The sequence below is a fragment of the Oncorhynchus nerka genome, linkage group LG10 (assembly GCF_034236695.1).
Source record: "Oncorhynchus nerka isolate Pitt River linkage group LG10, Oner_Uvic_2.0, whole genome shotgun sequence".
Taxonomy (NCBI): domain Eukaryota; kingdom Metazoa; phylum Chordata; class Actinopteri; order Salmoniformes; family Salmonidae; genus Oncorhynchus; species Oncorhynchus nerka.
The window spans coordinates 69,161,664-69,188,344 of NC_088405.1; the positions used below are offsets into that span (position 1 = coordinate 69,161,664).

General features: G+C 46.9%; 1 protein-coding gene across 5 annotated transcripts in view; it reads left to right on the forward strand.

Annotated features, from left to right (window-relative positions):
* The window catches only part of LOC115135917 (active breakpoint cluster region-related protein), a 259,552-nt gene that overhangs the window by 46,724 nt on the left and 186,147 nt on the right, over nt 1-26,681 (forward strand). Inside the window, exon 1 of one of the 5 annotated variants that reach the window (XM_029671126.2) lies at nt 14,024-14,351. The exons of the other annotated variants lie outside the window; for them this stretch is intronic. Within the exon in view, the coding sequence (XP_029526986.1) occupies nt 14,291-14,351 (61 nt within the window). The 5' untranslated portion in view covers nt 14,024-14,290. Of the gene's footprint in view, nt 1-14,023; nt 14,352-26,681 lie in introns of those variants that run through there. 5 annotated transcript variants of the gene reach the window in all.

Sequence of the window (26,681 nt, forward strand, 5' to 3'; positions counted from 1 at the left end):
ATATATCCTGCCTATAGTTTACTAGGGTGCACCCAACTCTATCTTAATCTGAGGATCTCTCAGATTTCAAAGTTCAATAGCAATACAATAAACATGAATCCACAGAAAATACTGACACAAACCACCATGAGATGGAATCAAAGGCACGGTCAGTCACATATCAATAAACACTAAGGTGTTTAAGTGTAGCATGTGCTTATAACAATCCCACTGCAATGTATGATGCAATGATGTCTTTCAAGAAAAATCTTATCACACCGTAGTATGGCAGTGCAAATTCAGTGTTCTCCAAGGAAAATAAATCTTCGCAAGCAAATCTTCTTATTAATGTCCTGGGTTCGGGCCGCTCGCCATCCTTGGTGGAACTGAATCCATAATCAAAAACCTGACCTGTTTTACAAACAGGATCACACTATATACAGTGCCTTGCGAAAGTATTCGGCCCCCTTGAACTTTGCGACCTTTTGCCACATTTCAGGCTTCAAACATAAAGATATAAAACTGTATTTTTTTGTGAATAATCAACAACAAGTGGGACACAATCATGAAGTGGAACGACATTTATTGGATATTTCAAACTTTTTTAACAAATCAAAAACTGAAAAATTGGGCGTGCAAAATTATTCAGCCCCTTTACTTTCAGTGCAGCAAACTCTCTCCAGAAGTTCAGTGAGGATCTCTGAATGATCCAATGTTGACCTAAATGACTAATGATGATAAATACAATCCACCAAGTCTCCAATCCACCTGTGTGTAATCAAGTCCCTAAACTGAATCCCCCCAAAACATTTCCACTGCATTTGAGCCCTGCAACAAAAGGACCAGCTGACATCATGTCAGCGATTCTCTCATTAACACAGGTGTGAGTGTTGATGAGGACAGGGCTGGAGATCACTCTGTCATGCTGATTGAGTTGGAATAACAGACTGGAAGCTTCAAAAGGAGGTTGGTGCTAGGAATCATTGTTCTTCCTCTGTCAACCATGGTTACCTGCAAGGAAACACATGCCGTCATCATTGCTTTGCACAAAAATGGCTTCACAGGCAAGGATATTGCTGCCAGTAAGATTGCACCTAAATCAACCATTTATCGGATCATCAAGAACTTCAAGGAAAGCGGTTCAATTATTGTGAAGGAGGCTTCAGGGCGCCCAAGAAAGTCCAGTAAGCGCCAGGACCGTCTCCTAAAGTTGATTCCGCTGCAGGATCGGGGCACCACCAGTACAGAGCTTGCTCAGGAATGGCAGCAGGCAGGTGTGAGTGCATCTGCACCCACAGTGAGGCGAAGACTTTTGGAGGATGGCCTGGTGTCAAGAAGGGCAGCAAAGAAGCCACTTCTCTCCAGGAAAAACATCCGGGACAGACTGATATTCTGCAAGAGGTACAGGGTTTGAACTGCTGAGGACTGGGGTAACGTCATTTTCTCTGAATCCCCTTTCCGATTGTTTGGGGCATCCGGAAAAAAGCTTGTCCGGAGAAGACAGTGAGCGCTACCATCAGTCCTGTGTCATGCCAACAGTAAAGCATCCTGAGAACATTCATGTGTGGGGTTGCTTCTCAGCCAAGGGAGTGGGCTCACTCACAATTTTGCATAAGAACACAGCCATGAATAAAGAATGTTACCAACACATCCTCTGAGAGCAACTTCTCCCAACAATCCAGGAACAGATGGTGACGAACAATTCCTTTTCCAGCATGATGGAGCACCTTGCCTTAACGCAAAAGTGATAATTAAGTGGCTCAAGGGAACAAAACATCGATATTTTTGGTCCATGGCCAGGAAACTCCCCAGACCTTAATCCCATTGAGAACTTGTGGTCAATGCTCAAGAGGTGGGTGGACAAACAAAAACCCACAAATTCTGACAAACTCCAAACATTGATTATGCAAGAATGGGCTGCCATCAGTCAGGATGTGGTCCAGAAGTTAATTGACATCATGCGAGGGCAGATTGCAGAGGTCTTGAAAAAGGGTCAACACTGAAAATATTGACTTTGCATCAACTTCATGTAATTGTCAATGAAAGCTTTTGACACATATGAAATGTTTAATTATACTTTAGTATTCCATAGTAACATCTGACAAAAATATCTGAAGACACTGAAGCAGCAAACTTTGAAAACAAATATTTGTCTCATTCCCAAAACTTTTGGCCACGACAGTACTACTGGTGAATAGTCGCTGATATTTCCGTCAGATGTCGAACAAGCTAGGTAGTTCAAGGGCTATTAGCCAGGTAGCTAGCTATAACTAACTGGCTAGAAGGATTAAGTTGGACGCTAACGTTGAACGGAGCCTGATCTCAGCAGGAGCAGTTGACTGAAATTAAGCTAGCTATAATCAAAAGATGGCTACTAGAAGTTTTCATAACAAAATACATTTTCTTTATAGAGAGTAGTGAGACAGACTGGTGAGTCAGGCTGCAATGGAGGCGAATGAGATACACAGAGAGAGGAAGCAAGCAGGGAGAGAGGTTAGTAGTAAGTTATAGTGGTTCCCAAATTTGTGGGGTCCCTGAAAATGTAAATAGAATCCCCGAAGAGAGTCTTTTAATCTTAAACACATTAATAACTTGTTGCTCTTCAAATATGTATAGAATACAACAAAGGGCCTTTTAAACTGTCAGAATTCACAGCCTGTGGGACCGAAAAGATTTGTGAAATATGAAGACAATTTAATATTATGTACACTGAACAACAATAATATACACACAACAATTTAAGAGTTACAGCTCATAAGGAAATCAGTCCACATCATCAGTACTGTCTTAGCACTCGTATGTAGTAAATAAGTAGTGAAACGTATGAGTAAGGTACTTGTAAGGTAGTGATGTCGACTAGAAACAATTGCATAATCGGAACATTTACAAATTGGTCCTTGAAAATAAATATTAGTGCTTGAAAAAGTACTTAAGTCCTTGAATTTCACTTGCCACTGTATGTACGACCCCTGTGTGTACTGTGCTCTACTGCAACTCTGTTTTATGACTGATTTTCTATTGTGGCCAATTCGATTGCAGTCATTCTGTTACTGATTTGGTAACAGAGTAACACATTTTAATAATTCAGAAATACAATTGTTATCAGTAAAAACAGTAAAACTAATTGGTAGGTCTACCTTATTAATTCTGAACTTTCATATTCCTCCCTCATGAGGGTGAGACATTTGAAAATATCTTTACGATGTGTTTTTTGTAACAGAATGACAAATTATACAATATTTCTTAAACTTACAGAAAGCAAATCATTTAGGGTTGGGCGGTATCCATATTTTCATACAGTGCCTGTGCCATCCCGGGAAATACGGTATTACCAGTACTGCGCACGTGATTTTTATTTCATTGATTTTATTTTATTTTATGAGAGAGAAAAAAAGTTGCTTTACCAGAATGCTAACAAGTACTATGGATTGCTCAAAGTGGATGAGAGCTCATGAAGTTATGCAAGTATCTGAAAACAGAGTTTGCAGCCCACACAAAACCATTATTAGAGCCCGCAGGGATCTTAATCCAGGAGGGGATTGTCTCTGCTGCTGTTGCTAAGATGCTCGATCTTGCAAGCTAATGTGAGCCACTTAGCTAGCATTAGCAAGTTAGCAAAACCCAGCTGGAGAGAATTTATTTGGCACATTAGATAGTTCACTTAATTGTTAAGATATATATTTATCTTGCAAACATTAGAGTATTTCATACAAGTGTAACTTAATCACCTCACTTAAGTTGCTCTGGAGGAGTGACTCACCTCATGCTCTTTGTGCTTCTTTGTAAATGAACACACGTGACTGGCTCAAACTGCTGTTTTGGGGAAACTAGTACAGGTAATCTTCATAATGAAATATTGAAAAACAATCCTGTGGCTTTTTCCAAATACGGTATACCGCCCAAGCCAAAAATAATTTATGCAAAACTAAATATAAATGTACATATTAGTTGGCAGGGGACTTCAACATGATTGTTCTGATGGATTTCTAATACCGTAATAGAAGTTTTTGAAGACCCCTTTTTCCATCTGTGTGTCCAGATATGGTTATTTCACATTTTTTGATTGGAAAATGGTTGAAAAAAGTATATTTCCCTCAAAATATTGACTCTTAGCTTTCATTTGACACCAAATGGTATGTGCTCCTATAAACTTCACGTTGGTGGGTCCTTTTACATGGAAATGACCAATATGATAGTGGCACATTTCCATAGTAGTAATAAAGTGTCAGTTCTGTGTGTAACTGGGTTAACCTATAGGGCTGTGTTACTGTGACTGATGGCTATGCCTCTCAGGATGGAACAGTAGCCTCCGGTTATGATTCTGGATGATTGATATTTCCACAAAGTGATTTGTGAGCTGCTACGTGAGTATCTCTCCAGTCTACCTCTTATGGATGTTGGTGTGTTGCTTTTTGTCTCTTGTCTGCTGGTTGTATTATCAAAGGTTTGTTGGATAGCACCAGGGGTTGGGGTCAATTCCATTCCAATTGAGGGCGTATTTTGAAATTCCCATTCAATAATGTAAAAAACAAACAAATCCTAATTGAAAATGAATGTGACTTTCTCGAGTTTGCCCAGTAATACAGAGGGTCCTTTATCCCATCCCCAGTGCCGACTAGTGTTCTGTGAAAGTACTGAGAAAAGGTCAGCCCAGTTAGTGGGGAGACAAGGAGTCTGAAGGCAGTGTTTTAAAGTGTGAGCTGTGCGGGACAGGACACTGCTTTATGCATGAAATCAATCACTAATAATAAAACAAGATCATTAATATCAGTCTAAAGTTTACACCACAGGAGTAAACTCTGCTGCTCCAGAGCCAGTACTGTTGCTCCTTCAGACAAGCATGAGTCAAAACTTTGTTCATTTTTGTATTTTATTTAACGAGGCAAGTCAGTTAAGAAAAAATCTTTAATTACAATGACTGCCTAACCCGGACGACGCTGGGCCAATTGTGTGGGACTCCCAATCACAGCCGGTTGTGATACAGTTGGAATCGAACCAAGGTCTATAGTGACACCTCTAGCACTGAGATGCTGCGCCATTTGCACAATGTCTAATGTTTACATCTGCTTGTAAAATGTCCAAACTCACCAAAAATGACATTCAATAGTTAGTAATCAACAGTTCAAACAAGAGATTCTATTGGACATATTCAGGTATTTTTTATCCCTGTTTCGTTTGCTACCAGTCAAGAAATGTTTTTCAACAGAATCGGGGGATTGAATATACCCCTGATCACGCATAATTAGTTCACTTTCATAGCAGCCACGTTGTATTCCCACTCACCTTTTCCTTTTTGTGAAATAGTCAGCTGCATTTGCTAAGTAAGTGATACTTACAAAAATGATATCTTGCTTCTCCTTCATTTTTGAATAAATTAATTTGTGGAAAACTATTTTCTCTTTGAGTCAACTACTCCGCACATTTTATGCACGGCAGTGCTAGCTAGCTGTAGCTTATTTTTTCAGTACTCGATTCATTCTCTGATCCTTTGATTGGGTGGACAACATGTCAGTTCATGCTGCAAGTTGTCATAATTACTGTGGAAGGACTGTGGAAGGGGATGAGAACCAAGAGCCTCCTAGGTTTTGTATTGAAGTCAATGATTAGCTTTTTATTGTAATTTCTGCTCGTCATCAAACTAATTTAGTACTTCAGTTGCACTTCTCCACGAATAGGCTTTCTGTTAGCAGACAGCACGCTTACTGATGTGTAGCTACTTTACTCCGGTACTTTTCTCGGTGTAGCCAGCCAACTTTTCTCCTGTAAAATTCCAGATGAACTTTAAGCAAAACATAACTGGCAACATTATTTCTATGACAAATGTTAAAATATGATGGCCATGCAACGCTTTTGCAAAAAATTGCTTGCTTTTTCATTGTAGGATCTTCCAACTATCAACCTTGTGAGGCTGCCAGCCAAATAGCGTGGCACTTCTGTTGTCATCTGATGAAAATAAAGCAATTTTCTGCCGAATGTGTTGTACAAATGTATTTTCTGTGAAGGAAAACTAAACGTTCACGTCCCTGATCACTCTTGAAGCATAAAAATACTTGCTTTCAATATCAATGTGACTCACCTGCTTCCGCTTTCTCTCGTTGTGCTATTTACAAAGTAACTCTTGACTGGCTCAACTTCTGGGGAACTACAGTAAGCTTTATAATGTAAAATAATGTGACTGGTGAAATTAAGAACGAGATCTGCTTTATCTCCTAACGTATTGCACAAGTTGACTACAGGTATTTACTTAAAGTAGCTACAAATATTAACATTTATTAAAAACTTCAAAGAAATAGCATTTGGTTTTTGCTCTGACATGCACTGTCAACTGTGGGACCTTTATATAGACAGGTGTGTGCTTTTCCAAATCATGTCCAATCATTTGAACTTACCACAGGTGGATTTCAATCAAGTTGTAGAAACATCTCAAGGATGATCAATGGAAACAGGATGCATCTGAGCTCAATTTAGAGTCATAGCAAAGGGTCTGAATACTTGTGTAATTATGGTATTTCCGTTTTTAAAATTTTTATGCATTTGCCAACATTTCTAAACTTGTTTTCACTTTGTCATTATAGGTTATTGTGTGTAGATTTAAAAACAAATAATGTATTATTAGGCCGTAATGTAACATGTGGAAAAAGTCAAGGGGTCTGATTGCTTTCCGAATGCACTGTATCTGCCATTGTGAATCTTAGACTCCAGTCTGTGAGGCACATCGATCTGCAGGTTGAACATGGTGAGATTGTTGCCTCCTAAATTGATAGTGCAGTTTGTTTAGGTGATTTTACAGCGAACTAGCTACGTGCTGATATTGTCTTTTGTATTATTGTGTGTAGCTATGTTTGCTAGCCAGCCAGTAGGTGGGTATTAGGAGAAAGTGACTGGTATCAGGATCCATATTCATCCAGGATTTATCATACAATTTTTTCCTATCATATCGCTAATCTCAGTTTTGGATGTAACTGAGATGATTCTATTTACACTTTGTAGTGGATTTTGACACTAGAATAAAAAGTAAGATGTGTCCAAAGACAAACCATGAGATTGACAAGGTAAGATGGAAAGCAGGAGAGAGAGGGAGAGGTGTTGGGACGGAAGATTGATTAGAAAGAAACAGTGCAGGTAGGACAGCAGAGTGAAAGGTAGGTGGGTGGGCGAAGAGAGAGGGAAGATACGTGACCGAGAAAAGCAACGAGTGAGAGAGAAGCAGGGATGATCGAGAGGAACCTTAAATTCGGTTGTGAGTAGGTTGGGATTTTAGGTAGGTTGTGGGAGTGTGTCAACCCTGTCCTCACAACTCAATAGTCCCATGCCAATGCCCTCTGGCGCAGATCTAGAATCAGCTCACCCTTCCCACATCCTAACCCTAACCATTTGGGATGAAAATACGAAACTTATCTTGATCATTATCTAGGGGCATCCCCTTCCATCTATCTCTACCAACTCTCAACCTTGTCTGCCATGACTAGCACCAGACTACACCCTGAAATCCCCTTTCAATAATGCACACTGATTCCCATGTCTTCTCCCCACCCCCCCTAAACAAAACCAACACCGAGAGATGCAGTCAGAAACATGAACCATCTAATGACTCCTGTTTGTAATATGTAGTAGATGACGTTGCTATGCCTGATAAGCCCTACACATAGGGAGCAGGTTCTGTAGCTGTAGTAATATTCTGGTGTTCTAGTATAGTTCTACAGTCTTTATCAGAACGATTCTAATGGCTGTTTTTGGCTCTTTTTTTGGATGATCCTTCCATTCTTTTTTGTTAAATCGATACTGTACATTTTATCAAAATGTCATTTTTCAAAAGAAAATTTGTGTCATTGTCATTGGTATGTGTAATGAGTTGACTGAAGTGCCATCACTACTACAGAAGAGCAGAACACATCTCACACACACTATTCATCCAAGAGCAGCTGTAACCTAGCTTCAGTCTATTATTCTGTGCATCCAGTGCACCATTAATGCAGTGGCTTCCCTTGCCCCCAATCCCTCCTGGTGAGGTAGCCAGTGAAGTGGAAAACAGAGCTTTCTTCTTGTATATGGAACTAAAGGGGCTGTGCAATCCCCCCATCACACACTCCGCCCCAATGCCAGCAGTGCTTTGGGGGAGCGGATGCACCCCCCCCGGTGAGTGGTAGAGACTGACTGCCCCGTCAAGACAGATGAGGGAGGGGAGAATAGCGTAGGTTGAGTGGAGGAGAGGTACTTGTAAGCCCCCCTCTTCCCTCCATCTGACGGGAGAGGGGTTAGATGAGGGTGAAGAATGGTTCAGGGGGGGTATCTGGGCAGAGTAGAGTAGGGGAAAACACAACGTGTTCATTGGCTGGTGGGCTGGCCTGTTAAGTGTGTACGCACACAGGAACACACACGTGCATCCCCCTCCCCATACCGATAGGCTGTGTTTATGCCATAACCAGCAGGATTGGTGAGTGCCATAGCCACATATCCTGTGTTGAATAATGTAGGAGTTGGAGCGGTGTATGGGCTGGGTATGGGGTCATACCTGAACTGGGCCCCCAAAGTGAAGTGGTTTCCTGCCCCCTGTGACAGCCAGCTAACCTGTCTGTTTTGGGGGTGTTGTGTATGGTTTGATGCCGTGCCATTATTGCCATCCGTTGTTACCCAGATTCACTGGTCCACTATTGTAGATTAGGCCAAATTTGTCACTGTACACATCACTGAGCCTGTTGTTTGACTAGGATCTACAATGAAGGGAATTGATTCCTGTCTAATAATTCCCTCATTCATTAGACATTGTAATGAATAATGAGGAGTTTCATGTAATTCATTTCACTGGAATTCTATTCCAGTAACATACATTGGTATTGATTGTGTTGTGTTCTCCTGGCGATGCTGATTAGTGGTTTGTTGGACAGTATTGGCTATGTGTGTTTGATACAGCAGTGTTGTATCTGACTAGACCAACCAGATGGACTGTGGCTGGTGCTCCAAGGCCTTTGTAAGGAGGTGAGAGGTTGTGTGGTTGTTGGGCTTCCCAGAGAGGGTATTGATAGGGTCATGTTACCCCCTTGGACTGGACTGGATTGGGCTATCCAGTCTGACCCTACCATCTGGTCTCCTAGTCACACAGTATGACCCAGAATTGGACAGAGAATTGAACTGGGTGGAACACTGGGATGCAGGTGTACATCAGACGGACAGACGGACAATAGTTTTAGAAGTCTATTCTCCTCTCGTGGGGAATCAACCAATACCTTTGTCAGTCTGTCACAGTACTGTAGAGACTGGGTAATGGCCTGTTTTACCCCACAGCGTGACTGCACATTAATATTTGATGCTGGAAGGATTGTGTCGCAACGGGAAGGCTAACACACGGCGTTACAAGTGTATTCTCTTTGTTTAGCCTTGCAGATGATGGCCGTTTTAGTCTGTGTGTGGGGGAGGTTGGTATTGGCTCGCTTCCCAATGCCCTGGGAGATGAAGTATGCCCCCCCCCACACACACGTGTCGTTCTGTGACTGTGATGTGACAGAATGAGGGAGCGCTGCCCCGTTGTCCCATTTTGAAGACAAAGGATGATGATCAGTGCTTTGCTCCTCATAAATCCAACATTGATGAAGAGCCACTTACCCTCTCACTCTCTCACTCACACGCAGCTCTTTGTCTTTGTTTATCTAAACCTGTGTGTGTGTGTGCCAGCCAGCCAGCAGCCAGCCAGCCAGCCAGTGTCTGGGAATGTTTGTATGTGACCCTTCAAATGAACTCTCTCGCCTCCATCTACTGTTAGATTCATAATAACATACAATGATATACTTTAGTTTAAATTACAGAATCAGGTGCAAACAGTGTAAAAAAGCACCAAGTCTATGACCAAAAGGCTCCTCAACAGCATCTACCCTCAAGCCATAAGACTGCTGAACAATTAATCAAATGGCCACCTGGACTATTTATATTGAGCCTCCCCCCCCTTTTGTACACTGCTGCTACTCACTGTTTATTATCTATGCACAGTCACTTCACCCTACCTAAACTCAGCAAAAAAAGAAAAGTCCTCTCACTGTCAACTGCGTTTCTTTTCAGCAAATTTAACACGTGTAAATATTTGTATGAACATAAGATTCAACAACTGAGACATAAACTGAACATGTTCCACAGACATGTGACTAACAGAAATCGGAATAATGTGTCCCTGAACAAAGGGGGGTCAAAAGCAACAGTCAGTATCTGATGTGGCCACCAGCTGAATTAAGTACTGCAATTAAGTACTGTTGTTTTTATTTCTTTACTTACCTATTGTTCGCCACCTCAGTACCTCCAGGCTCTGATCAGGCCCTACACCCAAACAAGGGCACTGCGTTCATCCACCTCTGGCCTGCTCGCCTCCCTACCACTGAGGAAGTACAGTTCCCGCGCAGCCCAGTCAAAACTGTTCGCTGCTCTGGCCCCCAATGGTGGAACAAACTCCCTCACGACGCCAGGACAGCGGAGTCAATCACCACCTTCCGGAGACACCTGAAACCCCACCTCTTTCAGGAATACCTAGGATAGGATAAAGTAATCCTTCTCACCACCCCCCCCCTTATTAGATTTAGATGCACTATTGTAAAGTGGCTGTTCCACTGGATGTCTTAAGGTGAACGCACCAATTTGTAAGTCGCTCTGGATAAGAGCGTCTGCTAAATGACTTAAATGTAATGTAAATGTAAATGTATTGTTCACCTAATATATTTTTTGCTCTATTGGTTAGAGCCTGTAAGTAAGCATTTCACTGTAAGGTCTACTACACCTGTTGTATTCGGCACACGTGACAAACTTTGATATGATTTGCAGTGCATCTCCTCATGGACTGCACCCGATTTGCCAGTTCTTGCTGTGAGATGTTACCCCACTCTTCCATCAAGGCACCTGCAAGATCCCGGACATTTCTTGGGGGAATGGCCCAAGCCCTCACCCTCCGATCCAACAGGTCTCAGACGTGCTCAATGGGATTGAGATCCAGGCTCTTCGCTGGCCATGGCAGAACACTGACATTCCTGTCTTGCAGGAAATCCCGCACAGAACGAGCAGTTTGGCTGGTGGCATTGTCAAGCTGGAGGGTCATGTCAGGATGAGTCCGCAGGAAGGGTACCATATGAGGGAGGAGGATGTCTTCCCTGTAACGTACAGCATTGAGATTGCCTGCAATGACAACAAGTTCAGTATGATGATGCTGTGACACACCGCCCCAGACCATGACGGACCCTCCACCTCCAAATCGATCCCGCTCCAGAGTACAGGCCTTGATGTAACGTTCATTCCTCGGTGTAAACGCGAATCCGACCATCACCCCTGGTGAGACAAAACCGTGACTGATTAGTGAAAAGCACTTTTTGCCAGTCCTGTCTAATTTAGAGACTGTGGGTTTGAGCCCATAGGCGACGTTGTTGCCGGTGATGTCTGGTGAGGACCTGCTGTACAACAGGCCTACAACTCCCGAATCCAGCCTATTGCGTATAGTCTGAGCACTGATGGAGGGATTGTGGTTACATCTGCAGTCCTCATGCCTCCTTGCAGCATGCCTAAGGCACGTTAACGCAGATGAGCAGGGACCCTGGGCATCTTTCTTTTGGTGTTTTTCAGAATCAGTAGAAAGGCCTCTTTAGTGTCCTAAGTTGTCATAACTGTGACCTTAATTGTTTATGGTTCATTGAATAAGCATGGGAAACTGTGTTTAAAACTCTTTACAGTGAAGTTATTTGGATTTTTACGAATTATCTTTGAAAAACGGGGTCCTGAAAAAGGGACGTTTCTTTTTTTTGCTCAGTTTACATGTACAAATTACCTCAACTAACCCTTACCGCACACACTGACTTGGTACCGGTGCCCCCTGTATATAGCCTCGTTATTCTTATTGTGTTACTGTCAAATTCCATCTGGCACATTGCGCCCAGTGTATTGGGGAGAGACAGAGCAGCGCTCTAGGCCAACTCTGTCTCTAGGAGGGGATCCTCCCCCTAGGCTTGAAGTTGTTCTGCCACACTTATCCCTCACATGTTTCTCCTGTCCTGTCTTCCCATCCTAAAGGGGAGAGGGGGAGATGTTTTGGCGGGATTAAGGAAATTAACTAGGCGTGGAAAATCAGGTGTTGATGAGGTCTGAGGAGAGCACTTCCCTCCTGTTCCCCCCCATCTTGAAGGAGAGAGGGGTTGAAAAGAAGGTGTTTAAGGAAAGGGGGGTTGGAGCGGAGAGGGAGCACTTTAGAGGGGCTTTGTTGCCTGCAGCATGACTTTCAAATCTCACAGACAGACAGACAGACAGACAGACAATTGGTTCGTTATCGTTAGGGAGGGGCTTTGAGACAGTGATTCCTCAGGTCCTGAAGCTGTCAATGTATCTGCTGCTACAAGCCTCAACACTAATATGGTAATACATAAAACATGCAAAACACTGATAGTAAAGGATTTGATTAATTAGCTGGTCCGCAGTCTGTATCAGTGTCCCGTGGTTTATATTAAGAAATATTATGGTATTATTTTTGCACTGTTGGAAGGAGAAACACAAGCATTTTGCTGCATCTGCGACATCTGCAAATCTATGTACATGACCAATAAACTTTGATTTGAGTTAAATGCCATTGATTGACGTGTTTGGTAAACTGAATGCCAAGTTTGCTGTGTGTGTGCTGTATGTGCGTTTCGGTGGGTCAGAGGGAGGGAGGGAGAGGGAGGTGGCGGGAGGAGATGGAAAGGGTGAGGGTGGGTGCGGAGGGCGGGTGGGAGAAGATTGGGAGACGGAGAGCACAGACTGTTAACAGGAGTGTCTCGTGATTCCAAAAGTGTGTGTGTGAGTATTTGTGCGAGAGAGAGGGGTCAGCCAAAAGGACAGGAGGACACTGCTTGTTTCCACGGGAACTGAGGAGAGGAAAGGAAAGATGACATAGCCCATCTTCCCCAGACATGCCTTCTCTACTCCTGCTCTCTCTACCTCTTGTTCTTTCTCTTCAGCACTACCCTTCTCTACACCCACACCTCTCTGACCCTTTACTGTCATCTGTTGTAGACTTCCTTTTATCTTAATCTCTCTCTCCTCCTGTTTCTGATCTCTCCTCTTGTTTGTGATCTCTCCTCTGATCTCTAATCCTCAGCAGGAACTGAGACTCAGTCTCAATGCATTACACACACACACACACACACACACACACACAAACTTGACATTCACCAAGTTTCAGCTTGCAGTGAACTAATCTATTTTGTCTCTCACAACAACACACACACACACACAAACACAAACTTGACATTCACCAAGTTTCAGCTTGCAGTGAACTAATCTATTTTGTCTCTCACAACAACCCTTTTGCCCCCATCACTCCCTAACTCCAACAGTCTCAAACAGGCTGAGAGAAAAGCACAGTTCAGTCCATGACTACCCAGGCTGCTGGAGACCATACAGCACAGACTGGTAGTGATGTGTTAGTAGACCAACAGCACAGTCCTGTGTCATTACCCAGGCTGTTGGAGCCAGTACAGTCCATGCAACTGTTTGGAGACCAACAGCACAGTCCTTTCCATGACTACCCAGGCTTGGAGACCAACAGCACATTTAGTCCATGAAGCCAGGCTGTAGGAGACCATGACACATTAGCACACCCAGGCTGTAGGAGACCAACAGCACAGTCCTCCTAGTCCATGACTACCCAGGCTGTAGGAGACCAACAGCACAGTCCATAGTCCTCAAGAAAACGGGGCTAATGCAACCTCTTCTGTGAGGGCGAGGAAGATGGGGAGATGAGGAGGAGAGCGAGAGAGTATCAACCATTCAGTTTTGACATCTTTCCCGTCAGATTAACAGACAAAACATACACAAATAGTGTTCCGTTTTGGATGTTGTTCTCATACAAGAGAAAGAGACAGAAATAAAGAGAGTGAACAGAAGAGAAGGAGAGCGAGAGTGGATTAGAAGAGAGAGCGAGGGGCTCTGCGCGCACGCTCAAGAAATAGAAAGAGCGAGAGAGGGGTTGGGAGTGAGTGAGCAAAAGAGAGCGAAGGGGAGGGAGTGCTTTCTGTCTACCCTAGCAACGGTCTCTAGCCTGCTGTTGGAGCTCAGCCTGACAGCAACTGCTAAAGTCGAGGGCTGTGGATACACACACTTTTGTTCTCTCCGCCTGTTGGACCCAGTTTATTTGTATTTTTTCTTCTTTTGTTGCCTGAGATGACGACTGCCTTTCACCCGTGAATAAGAACAACAAAAAGAGGGTGTATTCAGCGGAAGCAGAGGAAGAGAGAAAAGGTATTGCGTGATAGAGAAGGAAGGAGAAGAGGAGAAAGGGAAAGAAGCATCTTTGAAGAGGAATCATTGCTGGAGGATGGAGCCCCTGAGCACTCGTGGCCTCCCCCGACTGTCTTGGATAGATACACTCTACAGCAGTATGTATCACTCTCTCTCCTCTTCTCTCCCTCCATCCCTCACCCACCACGTTCTCTGAGCTGGGATGTCTGATCTCATTAGGAACAGACACACGCTCGCACACTGGGTTGTGTCACGACTCCCAATGAGTGCCCATCACCATAGCTGTCCATAACAACACACCCCAGTCCTACATGTATTATTTCAGCCTTCGAGGAGCACTGTTTTGGCATTAATCTAAATTATCAGTGCCTGTATATCCCTCTCTTCTAATGGTGATATTAGGTCATGTGTCTACTGTGGAGAGCACAAATATATTAGCATATTTAACCAACCAGGACATATGGAAAGTGTTGGGGATGCTACTCTGAAAATGTAGTTTACCAAGCTACCAATCACTTCGCACTGGAAGAGGTTCATCTTCATTAAAGCTACCCTTAAGAAAAATGGTAGTTTACTGAAGTTAATTCAAAAAAGTACTTCACTACATCCAAACTACATATGTACATCTGAAATGTCAGACTAGAAATTGAAAGAACAGGTCACTTTGGTGTCATAAGCTACCAGAATGTAGAGAAGTACGCAAGTGAGAAGTACGCAGATCTGATGCAAAGAATTACAATTATTGCCTTCTTCACCCATATTTAATTTTTTGGCAAAAAAAATTATTGAACTACTGAAAACACTACCTCCATTTGACTTTAGTTCAACTACCACCAAGCTACTGCCAGATGTTATCTATAGTTCACTACTCCCCAACACTGCCACTTGACAGTGTTAATTGTGCAGAGATGTTGGTATAGTGTTCTAACCAGGACTCAAGCTGTGATGGTGCATTTTTCAGTCATTCCGTTTATTGTCCATGTAGATTGTTGTCAGTGTTTTTATTGGACAGTTTCTGTGAATGCATGTTTTTTTTATCCTGTAGGGTAGGCGAATGTAGTGCCTGACAAAATGTTTGTATAGAAAATGACCAGGATCATGAATCATGATGATTAATGTATGTTTCAATGTAGGATTAGAATATTCTTGAAGATCTGTACTTAAGGAGCTAGTTGTTGTCTTTAGTCAGCGTTCTATGTATACAATAGCTTTTAAGGTGAGGTGTGTGTGTGTGTGTGTGTGTCTTACCCAAACATGCATGAGTCGTGATGTGATTCCGATGGTCTCCGAGTCTTGTCTCAAAGGAGAGATTAGGTTTATGTAACAGTTTGTGGTCGTTTATTCTGCTGTATCGCTATTGTTCCCAGTTAATCTGCCCGTTGAGGGGGGACAGAGAGGGGTGGAGAGCGGTGAGAGAAAGAGGGGTGGTGGGAAAGTGAGAGCGAGGAAGGTAGAGGAAGAGAGTAGGGAAGAGCGAGGGGAAGGTAGAGGAAGAGTGTAGGGAAGAGTGAGGGGAAGGTAGAGGAAGAGTGTAGGGGGAGAGCGAGGGGAAGGTAGAGGAAGAGCGAGGGGAAGGTAGAGGAAGAGCGAGGGGAAGGTAGAGAAGTAGGGGAAGGAAGGAAGAGCGAGGAAGGTAGAGGAAGAGCGAGGGGAAGGTAGAGGAAGAGTAGGGGAGAGGAAGGTAGGGAAGAGCGAGGGAAGGTAGAGGTAGGGAAGAAGAGCAGGGAAGAGGAGGGGAAGGTAGAGGAAGAGTGCAGGGAAGAGCGAGGGAAGGTAGAGGAAGAGTGCAGGGAAGAGCGAGGGAAGGTAGAGGAAGAGTGCAGGGAAGAGCGAGGGGAAGGTAGAGGAAGAGTGCAGGGAAGAGCGAGGGGAAGGTAGAGGAGAGAGCGAGGGGAAGGTAGAGGAAGAGTGGGAGAGAGCGAGGGGAAGGTAGAGGAAGAAGAGCGAGGGGGAAGGTAGAGAAGGGTATAGGAAAGGAAGAGCGAGGGGAAGGTAGAGAGGGAAGGTAGAGGAGGGAAGGTAGCAGTAGGGAAGAGGGGAAGGTAGAGGAAGAGGAAGGTAGAGGAAGAGCGAGGAAGGTAGAGGGAAGGGAAGGTAGAGGAAGAGCGAGGGGAAGGTAGAGGAAGAGCGAAGGAGGAAGGTGAAGGTAGGAGGAAGAGCGAGGGGAAGGTAGAGGAAGAGCGAGGGGGGAAGGTAGAGGAAGAAGAAGAAGAGTAGAGGAAGAGTGTAGGGAAGAGCGAGGGGAAGGTAGAGGAGAGAGCGAGGGAAGGTAGAGAGAAGAAGGAAGAAGGGGAAGGCGAGGAAGGTAGGGAAGAGCGAGGAAGGGGAAGGTAGAGGAAGAGTAGGGAAGAGGGGAAGGTAGAGGAAGGAGGGGAAGTAGGAAGAGCGAGGGAAGAGGGGAAGGTAGAGGGGAAGAGCGTAGGGAAGAGCGAGGGGAAGGTAGAGGAAGAGTAGGGAAGAGCGAGGGGAAGGTAGAGGAGGGAGAGCGAGGGGAAGAGTGCAGGGAAGAGCGAGGAGGAAGAAGTAGAGGAAGAGCGAGGGAAGGTAGAGGAAGAAGGGAAAGCGAGGGGAAGGTAGAGGAAGAGCGAGGGGAAGGTAGAGGAAGAGCGAGAGGGGAAGGGAAGAAGGTAGAGGAAGAGGGAAGAGCGAGGGGAAGGTAGAGGAAGAGCGAGGGGAAGGTAGAAGGAAGTAGAGGGGAAGAGCGAGGGGAAGGGGAAGGTAGAGGGAAGAGGAAGGAAAGGTAGAGAAGAGCGGGAAGGTAGAGGAAGAGGTAGAGGGGAAGTAGAGGAAGGTAGGGGAAGGTAGAGGAGAGAAGAGGGGAAGGTAGAGGAAGAGCGCGAGGGGAAGGTAGAGGGGAGAGAGCGAGGGGAAGGTAGAGGAGAGAGGTAGAGGAAAGGGAAGAGCGAGGGGAAGGTAGAGGAAGAGTGTAGGGGAAGAGCGAGGGGAAGGTAGAGGAAGAGTGGGAGAGAGCGAGGGGAAGGTAGAGGAAGAGTGTAGGGAAGAGCGAGGGGAAGGTAGAGGGAAGAGCGAGGGAAGGTAGAGGGAAGGGGAAGAGCGAGGGAAGGGAAGAGCGAGGAGGAAGGTAGAGGAAGAGTGCAGGGGAAGGTAGAGGAAGAGGGAAGAGCGAGGGGAAGGTAGAGGAAGAGTGTAGGGAAGAGCGAGGGGAAGGAAGGTAGTAGAGGAAGGAGGGAGTGCAGGGAAGAGCGAGGGGAGAGGAAGAGTGGGAGAGATGAGGGGAAGGTAGAGGAAGAGTGCAGGGAAGAGCGAGGAAGGTAGAGGAAGAGTGTAGGGAAGAGCGAGGGGAAGTAGTAGAAGGAAGAGTGAGGGGAAGGTAGAGGAAGGGAGAAGAGCGAGGGGAAGGTAGAGGAAGAGTAGAGGAAGAGTGTAGGGAAGAGCGAGGGGAAGGTAGAGGAAGAGGAAGAGGAGGGGAAGGTAGAGGAAGAGTGTAGGGAAGAGGGGAAGGTAGAGGAAGAGTGGGAAGAGGAGGGGGAAGGTAGAGGGGAGGGGAAGGTAGAGGAAGAGTGCAGGGAAGAGGAAGAGTGCAGGGAAGAGCGAGGGGAAGGTAGAGGAAGAGTGCAGGGAAGAGCGAGGGGAAGGTAGAGGAAGAGTGTAGGGAAGAGAGGGGAAGGGAGGAAGAGTAGAGGGGAAGAGCGTAGGGAAGGAGAGGAAGGGGAAGTAGAGCGAGGGAAGAGGAAGAGAGTAGGGAAGAGCGAGGGGAAGGTAGAGGAAGAGGGGGAGAGGAAGAGCGAGGGGAAGGTAGAGGAAGAGGGAAGGTAGAGGAAGAGTGTAGAGGAAGAGAGGGGAAGGTAGAGGAAGAGTGTAGGGAAGAGCGAGGGGAAGGTAGAGGAAGAGTGTAGGGAAGAGCGAGGGGAAGGTAGAGGAAAGAGCGAGGGGAAGGTAGAGGAAGTGTAGGGAAGAGCGAGGGAAGGTAGGGAAGAGCGAGGGGAAGGGAGGAAGAGAGGAAGAGCGAGGGGAAGGTAGAGGAAGAGTGGGGAGAGTGAGGGGAAGGTAGAGGAAGAGGTAGGGAAGAGCGAGGGGAAGGTAGAGGAAGAGTGTAGGGAAGAGCGAGGGGAAGGTAGAGGAAGAAGGGGAAGGTAGGGAAGAGCGAGGGGAAGGTAGAGGAAGAGCGAGGGGAAGGTAGAGGAAGAGTGTAGGGAAGAGCGGGGAAGGTAGAGGAAGAGTAGGGAGAGAGCGGGGAAGGTAGAGGAAGAGCGGGGAGGGAAGAGCGAGGGGAAGGTAGGGAAGGTAGAGGGGGAAGGGAAGAGGGGAAGGTAGAGGAAGAGTGCAGGGAAGAGCGAGGGGAAGGTAGAGGAAGAGTGCAGGGAAGAGCGAGGGGAAGGTAGAGGAAGAGTGCAGGGAAGAGCGAGGGGAAGGTAGAGGAAGAGTGCAGGGAAGAGCGAGGGGAAGGTAGAGGAAGAGTGCAGGGAAGAGCGAGGGGAAGGTAGAGGAAGAGTGCAGGGAAGAGCGAAGGTAGAGGAAGAGTGGGAAGAGGAGGGGAAGGTAGAGGAAGAGTGCAGGGAAGAGCGAGGGGAAGAGTAGAGGAAGAGTGCAGGGGAAGGAGGAAGAGTGCAGGGAAGAGAAGAGGGAAGAGGGGAAGGTAGAGGAAGAGTGCAGGGAGAGAGCGAGGGGAAGGTAGTGGAAGAGTGGGAGAGAGCGAGGGGAAGGTAGAGGAAGAGTGGGAGAGAGCGAGGAAGGTAGAGGAAGGTAGAGGGAAGAGCGAGGGGAAGGTAGAGGAAGAGTGGGAGAGAGCGAGGGGAAGGTAGAGGAAGAGTGCAGGGAAGAGCGAGGGAAGGTAGAGGAAGAGTGTAGGGAAGAGCGAGGGGAAGGTAGAGGAAGAGTGTAGGGAAGAGCGAGGGGAAGGTAGAGGAAGAGCGAGGGGAAGGTAGAGGAAGAGCGAAGGGGGAAGGTAGAGGAAGAGCGAGGTGAAGGTAGAGGAAGAGTGCAGGGAAGAGCGAGGGGAAGGTAAAGGAAGGGTGCAGGGAAGAGCGAGGGGAAGGTAAAGGAAGAGTGCAGGGAAGAGCGAGGGGAAGGTAAAGGAAGAGTGCAGGGAAGAGCGAGGGGAAGGTAGAGGAAGAGTGCAGGGAAGAGCGAGGGGAAGGTAGAGGAAGAGTGCAGGGAAGAGCGAGGGGAAGGTAGAGGAAGAGTGCAGGGAAGGTAGAGGGGAAGGTAGAGGAAGAGTGCAGGGAAGGTAGAGGGGAAGGTAGAGGAAGAGTGCAGGGAGAGAGCGAGGGGAAGGTAGAGGAAGAGTGGGAGAGAGCGAGGGGAAGGTAGAGGAAGAGTGGGAGAGAGCGAGGGGAAGGTAGAGGAAGAGTGTAGGGAAGAGCGAGGGGAAGGTAGAGGAAGAGTGGGAGAGAGCGAGGGGAAGGTAGAGGAAGAGTGCAGGGAAGAGCGAGGGGAAGGTAGAGGAAGAGTGGGAGAGAGCGAGGGGAAGGTAGAGGAAGAGTGCAGGGAAGAGCGAGGGGAAGGTAGAGGAAGAGTGTAGGGAAGAGCGAGGGGAAGGTAGAGGAAGAGTGTAGGGAAGAGCGAGGGGAAGGTAGAGGAAGAGCGAGGGGAAGGTAGAGGAAGAGCGAGGGGAAGGTAGAGGAAGAGCGAGGGGAAGGTAGAGGAAGAGCGAGGGGAAGGTAGAGGAAGAGCGAGGGGAAGGTAGAGGAAGAGTGCAGGGGAAGGTAGAGGAAGAGTGCAGGGAAGAGCGAGGGGAAGGTAGAGGAAGAGTGCAGGGAAGAGCGAGGGGAAGGTAGAGGAAGAGTGTAGGGAAGAGCGAGGGGAAGGTAGAGGAAGAGTGTAGGGAAGAGCGAGGGGAAGGTAGAGGAAGAGTGTAGGGAAGAGCGAGGGGAAGGTAGAGGAAGAGTGGGAGAGAGCGAGGGGAAGGTAGAGGAAGAGTGGGAGAGAGCGAGGGGAAGGTAGAGGAAGAGTGCAGGGAAGAGCGAGGGGAAGGTAGAGGAAGAGTGCAGGGAAGAGCGAGGGGAAGGTAGAGGAAGAGTGCAGGGAGAGAGCGAGGGGAAGGTAGTGGAAGAGTGGGAGAGAGCGAGGGGAAGGTAGAGGAAGAGTGGGAGAGAGCGAGGGGAAGGTAGAGGAAGAGTGTAGGGAAGAGCGAGGGGAAGGTAGAGGAAGAGTGGGAGAGAGCGAGGGGAAGGTAGAGGAAGAAGGGAAGAGCGAGGGGAAGGTAGAGGAAGAGGAGAGAGGAGGGGAAGGTAGAGGAAGAGTGCAGGGAAGAGCGAGGGGAAGGTAGAGGAAGAGTGTAGGGAAGAGCGAGGGGAAGGTAGAGGAAGAGTGTAGGGAAGAGCGAGGGGAAGGTAGAGGAAGAGCGAGGGGAAGGTAGAGGAAGAGCGAGGGGAAGGTAGAGGAAGAGCGAGGGGAAGGTAGAGGAAGAGCGAGGGGAAGGTAGAGGAAGAGTGCAGGGGAAGGTAGAGGAAGAGTGCAGGGAAGAGCGAGGGGAAGGTAGAGGAAGAGTGCAGGGAAGAGCGAGGGGAAGGTAGAGGAAGAGTGCAGGGAAGAGCGAGGGGAAGGTAGAGGAAGAGTGCAGGGAAGAGCGAGGGGAAGGTAGAGGAAGAGTGCAGGGAGAGAGCGAGGGGAAGGTAGAGGAAGAGTGCAGGGAGAGAGCGAGGGGAAGGTAGAGGAAGAGTGGGAGAGAGCGAGGGGAAGGTAGAGGAAGAGTGGGAGAGAGCGAGGGGAAGGTAGAGGAAGAGTGCAGGGAAGAGCGAGGGGAAGGTAGAGGAAGAGTGCAGGGAAGAGCGAGGGGAAGGTAGAGGAAGAGTTTTAGGGGAAGGTAGAGGAAGAGCGAGGGGAAGGTAGAGGAAGAGCGAGGGGAAGGTAGAGGAAGAGCGAGGGGAAGGTAGAGGAAGAGTGGGAGAGAGCGAGGGGAAGGTAGAGGAGAAGAGTGGGGAAGGTAGAGGAGAAGAGTGGGGGAAGGTAGAGGAGAAGAGTGGGGGAAGGTAGAGGAGAAGAGTGGGGGAAGGTAGAGGAGAAGAGTGGGGGAAGGTGGAGGAGAAGAGTGGGGAGAGCGAGAGGATGTGGGGAAAGGTGGAGGAGAAGAGTGGGGAAAGGTAGGGAAAGGTGGGGGAAGGAAGGAGAAGAGTGGGGGAAGGTAGAGGAGAAGAGTGGGGAAGGTAGAGGAGAAGAGTGGGGGAAGGTAGAGGAAGAGTGGGGGAAGGTGGGGAAGAGTGGGGGGAGCGAGAGGATGTGGGGGAAAGGTGGAGGAGAAGGTGGGGAAAGGTGGAGGAGAAGAGTGGGAAAGGTGGAGGAAGAGTGGGGGAAGGTGGAGGAGAAGAGTGGTGGAAGGTAGAGAAAGTGTGGGGGAAGGTGGAGGAGAAGAGTGGTGGAAGGTAGAGGAAGTGTGGGGGAAGGTTCCGGCGCCGACTGAGATGGCCGCCTCGCTTCGCGTTCCTAGGAAACTATGCAGTTTTTTGTTTTTTTACGTGTTTTTTTACGTGTTATTTCTTACATTAGTACCCCAGGTCATCTTAGGTTTCATTACATACAGTCGAGAAGAACTACTGAATATAAGATCAGCGTCTACTCACCATCAGTACGACCAAGAATATGTTTTCCGCAACGCGGATCCTGTGTTCTGCCTTACAAACAGGACAACGGAATGGATCGCATGCAGCGACCCAAGGAAACGACTCCGAAAAAGAGGGAAACGAGGCGGTGTTCTGGTCAGACTCCGAAAAGGGAACATCGCGCACCACTCCCCAGCATTCTTCTTGCCAATGTCCAGTCTCTTGACAACAAGGTTGACGAAATCCGAGCAAGGGTAGCATTCCAGAGGGACATCAGAGACTGCAACGTTCTCTGCTTCACGGAAACATGGCTTACTGGGAAGACGCTATCCGATGCGGTGCAGCCAACGGGTTTCTCCACGCATCGCGCCGACAGAAACAAACATCTTTCTGGTAAGAAGAGCGGCGGGGGCGTATGCCTCATGACTAACGAGACATGGTGTGATGAAGGAAACATACAGGAACTCAAATCCTTCTGTTCACCTGATTTAGAATTCCTCACAATCAAATGTAGACCGCATTATCTTCCAAGAGAATTCTCTTCGATTATAATCACAGCCGTATATATCCCCCCCAAGCAGACACATCGATGGCTCTGAACGAACTTTATTTAACTCTTTGCAAACTGGAAACCATTTATCCGGAGGCTGCATTCATTGTAGCTGGGGATTTTAACAAAGCTAATCTGAAAACAAGACTCCCTAAATTTTATCAGCATATCGATTGCGCAACCAGGGGTGGTAAAACCTTGGATCATTGTTACTCTAACTTCCGCGACGCATATAAGGCCCTGCCCTGCCCCGCCCCCCTTTCGGAAAAGCTGACCACGACTCCATTTAGCAGATCCCTGCCTACAGGCAGAAACTAAAACAAGAGGCTCCCACGCTGAGGTCTGTCCAACGCTGGTCAGACCAAGCTGACTCCACACTCCAAGACTGCTTCCATCACGTGGACTGGGACATGTTTCGTATTGCGTCAGATGGAAATATTGACGAATACGCTGATTCGGTGTAAAAGAGTTCATTAGAACGTGCGTCGAAGATGTCGTTCCCATAGCAACGATAAAAACATTCCCAAACCAGAAACCGTGGATTGGTGGCAGCATTCGCGTGAAACTGAAAGCGCGAACCACTGCTTTTAATCAGGGCAAGGTGTCTGGTAACATGTCCGAATATAAACAATGCAGCTATTCCCTCCGCAAGGCTATTAAACAAGCTAAGCGTCAGTACAGAGACAAAGTGGAATCTCAATTCAATGGCTCAGACACAAGAGGCATGTGGCAGGGTCTACAGTCAATCACGGACTACAAGAAGAAACCCAGCCCAGTCACGGACCAGGATGTCTTGCTCCCAGGCAGACTAAATAACTTTTTTGCCCGCTTTGAGGACAATACAGTGCCACTGACACGGCCTGCAACGAAAACATGCGGTCTCTCCTTCACTGCAGCCGAGGTGAGTAAGACATTTAAACGTGTTAACCCTCGCAAGGCTGCAGGCCCAGACGGCATCCCCAGCCGCGCCCTCAGAGCATGCGCAGACCAGCTGGCCGGTGTGTTTACGGACATATTCAATCAATCCCTATACCAGTCTGCTGTTCCCACATGCTTCAAGAGGGCCACCATTGTTCCTGTTCCCAAGAAAGCTAAGGTAACTGAGCTAAACGACTACCGCCCCGTAGCACTCACTTCCGCATTCATGAAGTGCTTTGAGAGACTAGTCAAGGACCATATCACCTCCACCCTACCTGACACCCTAGACCCACTCCAATTTGCTTACCGCCCAAATAGGTCCACAGACGATGCAATCTCAACCACACTGCACACTGCCCTAACCCACCTGGACAAGAGGAATACCTATGTGAGAATGCTGTTCATCGACTACAGCTCGGCATTCAACACCATAGTACCCTCCAAGCTCGTCATCAAGCTCGAGACCCTGGGTCTCGACCCCGCCCTGTGCAACTGGGTACTGGACTTCCTGACGGGCCGCCCCCAGGTGGTGAGGGTAGGCAACAACATCTCCTCCCCACTGATCCTCAACACGGGGGCCCCACAAGGGTGCGTTCTGAGCCCTCTCCTGTACTCCCTGTTCACCCACGACTGCGTGGCCACGCACGCCTCCAACTCAATCATCAAGTTTGCGGACGACACAACAGTGGTAGGCTTGATTACCAACAACGACGAGACGGCCTACAGGGAGGAGGTGAGGGCCCTCGGAGTGTGGTGTCAGGAAAATAACCTCACACTCAACGTCAACAAAACTAAGGAGATGATTGTGGACTTCAGGAAGCAGCAGAGGGAACACCCCCCTATCCACATCGATGGAACAGTAGTGGAGAGGGTAGCAAGTTTTAAGTTCCTCGGCATACAGACACAGACAAACTGAATTGGTCCACCCACACTGACAACCTCAGGAGGCTGAAGAAATTCGGCTTGTCACCAAAAGCACTCACAAACTTCTACAGATGCACAATCGAGAGCATCCTGGCGGGCTGTATCACCGCCTGGTACGGCAACTGCTCCGCCCTCAACCGTAAGGCTCTCCAGAGGGTAGTGAGGTCTGCACAACGCATCACCGGGGGCAAACTACCTGCCCTCCAGGACACCTACACCACCCGATGTTACAGGAAGGCCATAAAGATCATCAAGGACATCAACCACCCGAACCACTGCCTGTTCACCCCGCTATCATCCAGAAGGCGAGGTCAGTACAGGTGCATCAAAGCTGGGACCGAGAGACTGAAAAACAGCTTCTATCTCAAGGCCATCAGACCTGCCCTCTTGCTTCTACCTGAGACGCTTGCGTCCCAACTAGAGCTCTGGAAATGCAAATGCGCTACGCTAAATGCTAATAGTATTAGTTAAAACTCAAACGTTCATTAAAATACACATGCAGGGTATCGAATTAAAGCTACACTCGTTGTGAATCCAGGCAACAAGTCAGATTTTTAAAATGCTTTTCGGCGAAAGCATGAGAAGCTATTATCTGATAGCATGCACCAATACACTACAACACAAAAGACACGCAGGGGACGTAAACAAAATAATTAGCATTTCGGCGTTACACAAACCACACAATAAAATAGAAAACAGTCATTACCTTTCACCATCTTCTTTGTTGGCACTCCTAGATGTCCCATAAACACTATTGGGTCTTTATTTCGATTAAATCGGTCCATATAAAGCCAAGATATCGTTATATGTAGACTGTGTGATAAACGAAAAAAACAGCGTTTTCAAAACGTAACGTCATTTTTTTAAAATTCAAAAAGTCGACGATAAACTTTCACAAAACACTTCGAAATACGTTTGTAATGCAACTTTAGGTATTAGTAAACGTTAATAAGCGATAAAATTCATCAGGAGGCGATGTAAAGATCATTAGCTGTCCGTCTGGAAAAATGTCCGGCTAGAAACTCAACGAAAATATCCGGTCCTAGACCTGAAGAAATACGGTGCCCTGCATGTGTTTGACCAAGAAAAAACTCTAGACACCGTGTGGAAGCTGTAGGTACTGCAACCTCAGTTAATTAATTGTGGTTCACCTTTATCAATGGGTTCAAGTAGCGCATGGATATATTTTCCCATTTTCAGTGATCAGTTTTTCCTGTGCTTTTCGATGTAAATGCCGTTCTGGTAAAGCCACAGCAGTGATTTAACCAGTTTTATAAACGTCTGAGTGTTTTCTATCCACACAGACTAAGCAAATGCATATACTATATTCCTGGCATGAGTAGCAGGGCGCTGAAATGTTGCACGATTTTTAACAGAATGTTCAAAAAAGTAGAGGGTAGAAGCAACAGGTTAAACAGCCACCACTAACATTGAGTGGCTGCTGCCAACACACTGTCATTGACACTGACCCAACTCCAGCCACTTTAATAATGGGAATTGATGGGAAATTATGTAAATATATCACTAGCCACTTTAAACAATGCTACCTTATATAATGTTACTTACCCTACATTTTTCATCTCATATGCATACGTATATACTGTACTCTACATCATCGACTGCATCCTTATGTAATACATGTATCACTAGCCACTTTAACTATGCCACTTTGTTTACTTTGTCTACATTCTCATCTCATATGTATATACTGTACTTGATACCATCTTCTGTATCTTGCCTATGCTGCTCTGTACCATCACTCATTCATATATCCTTATGTACATATTCCTTATCCCCTTACCCTGTGTATAAGACAGTAGTTTTGGAATTGTTAGTTAGATTACTTGTTGGTTATCACTGCATTGTCGGAACTAGAAGCACAAGCATTTCGCTACACTCGCATTAACATCTGCTAACCATGTGTATGTGACAAATAGAATTTGATTTGATTTGAAAAAAAGGTGGAGGAGAAGAGTGGGGGAAGGTGGGGGAAGTTGGAGGAGAAGAGTGGGGGAGAGTGAGAGGATGGGGGGAAAGGTGGAGGAGAAGAGTGGGGGAAGGTAGAGGAGAAGAGTGGGGGAGAGCTGAAGAAGAGGGGGATTAGTGGTGGGGAGGGTTGTAACAGTTGAAAGGCAATGGGGGGATAAGAGCGTACTGTATTGTCAGGCCGAATGGGATTTCCAGGAAAAACATTTATTGGCATGGATAACACTTTGTCTGTGTTGATGACTCCATCTGAGAACTTACCCACGTTGGATACAGAGCAACACACAGAATCAAATCAAATGAATTCATAAAGCCCTTCTTACATCAGCTGATGTCACAAAGTGCTGTACAAAAACCCAGCCTAAAACCCCAAACAGCAAGTAATGCAGGTGTAGAAGCACGGTGGCTAGGAAAAACTCCCAGACAGGAACCTGTGAAGAAACCTAGAGCGGAACCAGGCTATGAGGGGTGGCCAGTCCTCTTCTGGCAGTGCCAGGTGGAGATTATAACAGAACATTGTTCTTCAGGATGTTCATAGATGACCAGCAGGGTTGTACAGGGTGCAACATGTCAGCACAACCCCCGATCAC